Here is a 3,391-nt window from a genome sequence, read left to right on the forward strand (position 1 = left end):
CCCGCCACAGTAACCTCCCTTCCCCTACAGGGGCTGTGACCTGGGAGCCTCCGGTATTGGCTCCGCCCCAGCCCCAGGGATCGCCCTTCCCACCCCTTCCCCCCACCCCACTCCCAGACAGAGCAGAAGTATTTTTATAAGCAGAGAATTTTTTATGTCTTACCGGATAGAGTTCGAGACGCAGGGAGGGAGGGGCCTCTGCCAGGATAGCCCCTCATCTGGCAGAAGGTGCTTCTCCTGGGGGGGGGGGGGGGAAGGGGGGTGGTGCTCCGGCAGGAAAGGGCTCCTCCCCCATTTCTACGCACTGACTTGCCGAAGGGAGAAACTGGGACCTCTCCCGTGCCCTCCTCTGAGGCCCTGCTCTTGGGAGGGGGTGCCCCTCTCGCTGTCACTTTAAGGACTGTCTGTGCAATCATGTCCACCAAAGACCTGTGTTGGGGGGGTGGAGTTCAAGGAGAGGCCCTGGGGGAGCTCTGAAGCATTTCTGCCTCACTTTATGTCACCTGCTTCTCCCCGATGGGGGCTAAGTTAGGACGAAGGCCACCCCAAAAAGGGGAGGCCCCTTCTCACCACACCCCCCCAACCCCCCTCGGCACAGCTGCCCCTGGCTGGGGGCAGGGCCTTGAGGGTCTGAGCTGGGCACTGGCAGTCACTGCCTCAGCCCATCCAGGCTGTGCCTTTGACTTTAAAATAAAAGTCCATCCAGTGCTGTGTGCGGGAGGTCTGTGTGTGTGTGGACGGTGTGTGGGGCAAATAGATTTCCAGCCAGGGGAGCCTGGGGCCTCAGAGAGGAGGGACAGGGCAGACTGTCCATACCCTTTGTCCCTGACTTTTGGACCGAGCTGCGGGATGGCCAAACAGTCCTCAAGGCTTGTATTTGGACAGCTCTGCCATGGATCACTTGGGATTCTCTTGGTTGTAGTCACAGAAAGCCCAACTTACACTTAAACTTGAGAGGAGTGGGAGTTTTAGGCTCTTAACAACTACACGGTGCAGCGGTAGCTTCAGGCAAGGTCTGATCTGGACACAAACATGTAGACCAGGACCCAGTTTCCCGGACGCAACTTTTTATTCTGTTTTCTTGGTGTCACAGTCTGGAGCATTTTCCTTTTGGCTCCAGGATGGGTGCCACAGACTGGTGATCAAGAAAGGGTTTTATCTTTCCCTATGGAAATCCCAAGATGAACTCTGATTGGATCCACTTAAGGTCGTGTGTCCACCGTGGACCGCTCACTGTGGCCAGAGGTGCAGGGTGCTGCTTGCCTTCGATCTGGATCATGGGCTCCCCTCTGGAAGCTCACTGGGTGGAAAGCAGGAGAAGGGGTGGGTCAGCTGGACCGAGCTTGGCGGCTGTCAGGGAGGGAGGGAGCGAGGGGAGCAGCCCACATGCACGGCCCTCAAAGCCTTCAGAGTGGCGCCTCTCTCCCTCCCTGCTGTGTGAGCCCTGCTAGGTGGTTGTGGCCATAGGACAATTGTGGGCCCGGTATCTTTGTGGGCACCCCAGGTCAGGGTGCAGAGAGCCTTACCCCAGGGTTGCCCGGACGTTACCCCTCTAGATGCCTCCAAGCCACCTCTTCCCATATTACCCTCTGGGGTCATCTCATGGGGGACCTTCCCTTCCCATTCTGAGGTTTGCCTCTTACAGAGGGAAGTACTGGAAGATAGGAACCGGGAGATGCTGAAGTCGGGGCAAAGCCGGTGGGGGGGGGGCGCTGGGGCAGGTGGGGTCCCATGAGTGTAGATCAAGGGCAGTTGGGTGCGGGACCTCCATCTGTGTCCCACCCTGTAGGTATGAGAGAGGAAGGAAGGGCCCAGGAGAAGGTCCCCAGGACCTGACACACTCACATGACTGTTAAGACCCGCAAGTGAACAGATGTGATGCCACGGTCATTCAGTCATGAACTATTTACTGAGATCTGCTGAGCATTCACTGTGCAGGGAAGGTCCCCAACATGCTTCATGGATCATCCCCCAGACGCCTCCTGGCTAGTTTGCAAGAAAAGCATCACTTCGTTTAAGAGATGACAAAAGTGAGCTGCAGTGAAGGTCAGCACCTTGCTCAAGGTCACTCAACGAGATGTGCATTTGATCCCTGTGGTCTGATTCCAGAATTCCTTCGACCCCAAGAATTCCACTGTGAACGTGGACTTTAATTTTACCCCAGTGTGATGTTTCCATTGTTGAAAACTTTTTTTTTTTATAAATGTTTTATGATTTATTTTTGAGAGAGAGAGAGAGTATGAGTGGGGGGGGAGGGGTGGAGAGAGAAAGGGGACAGAGGATCCAAAGCGGGCTCCGTGCTGACAGCACTGAGCCTTACGTGGGGCTTGAGCCCGTGAACCCCGAGGATCGTGACCTGAGCAGAAGTTAGAAGCTCGACAGACTGAGCCACCCAAAAACTTTGTTTCTATCACAAGCGATGTAGAGAGAAACATGTTTGTACACAAATCTGTGCATTTGAAAATAGCTTTATTGAGATATAATTCATATCACGTCTTATTCACCCATTTAAGAGTACAACTCAGTGATTTTTTGGCACTCTCAGAGTTGTGTAGCCAGGACAGGAGTCTAATTTTAGAACACTTTTCACCTCCATAGGAAACTCCCCATTTCTTCTCAACCCTCCGGCCCAAAGCAGCCCCGTATCTAAGTCCCGTCCTTCTCTATATTTTGATATACATTTTGAAATATACTTCCTTTTTTTTTTAAAAAAATGTTTTATTTATTTCTAGGAGAGAGAGAGAGACAGCGTGAGCAGGGGAGGGTCAGAGAGAGAGGGAGTCAGAGACTCTGAAACAGGCTCCAGGCTCTGAGCTGGCAGTCAGCACAGAGCCCGATGCGGGGCTCGAACCCGCGAACCGCGAGATCATGACCTAAGCGAAAGTCGGACGCTTAACCGACGAAGCCACCCAGGTGCCCCTTGAAATATACTTTCAAACAACCCTTCATAGATATTGTACTGGCCTGTAGTCACAGCAGTGGGACATGGAAATGTCCCATTTCATTCTATGCGCTGGGCATTATTATTTAAAAGCCTTTGCTAGTTTCATGGTTAAGGGTTTCTCATCTTCAGTTCCCTTACTCTGTTATCGCAAGCAACTCACCCTAAGAAAGAGGTCTTCTTGCCTCATTTCTTGGGTGAAGAAACCAGGCTTTAGAGGATGGGGGTAACCCCGAAGGGGGAAGCCTGGTGGGGCTGGAAAGGGCTGGGGCTCAGAGGCATGAGCCAGCCTTGCTCTGCCTCTGCCCTGTGTGGCCGGGCAGTCTGCAAGGGGGAACAGGTGTGACTTGAGTCATAGACTGGGCAGAGGTGGGGGGGAGGGTGGCCACAAGCAGGGAGGCCAGGAGGCCAGAGGCAAGTTATGAGAACCTGCAGTCTGGCAGCCTGCTT

General features: G+C 53.7%; 1 protein-coding gene across 1 annotated transcript in view; it reads left to right on the forward strand.

The window, feature by feature from the left end:
- Nucleotides 1-39, forward strand: part of RPS6KA4 (ribosomal protein S6 kinase A4) — a 9,914-nt gene extending 9,875 nt beyond the window's left edge. The window contains exon 16 of the mRNA XM_077759587.1: nucleotides 31-39. Within this exon, the coding sequence (XP_077615713.1) occupies nucleotides 31-39 (9 nt within the window). The remainder of the gene's footprint in view (nucleotides 1-30) is intronic.
- The last annotated feature ends 3,352 nt before the right edge of the window (nucleotides 40-3,391 follow it).

Source organism: Crocuta crocuta, unplaced genomic scaffold (assembly GCF_008692635.1).
Source record: "Crocuta crocuta isolate KB4526 unplaced genomic scaffold, BGI_CrCroc_1.0 scaffold53, whole genome shotgun sequence".
NCBI classification, from domain to species: domain Eukaryota; kingdom Metazoa; phylum Chordata; class Mammalia; order Carnivora; family Hyaenidae; genus Crocuta; species Crocuta crocuta.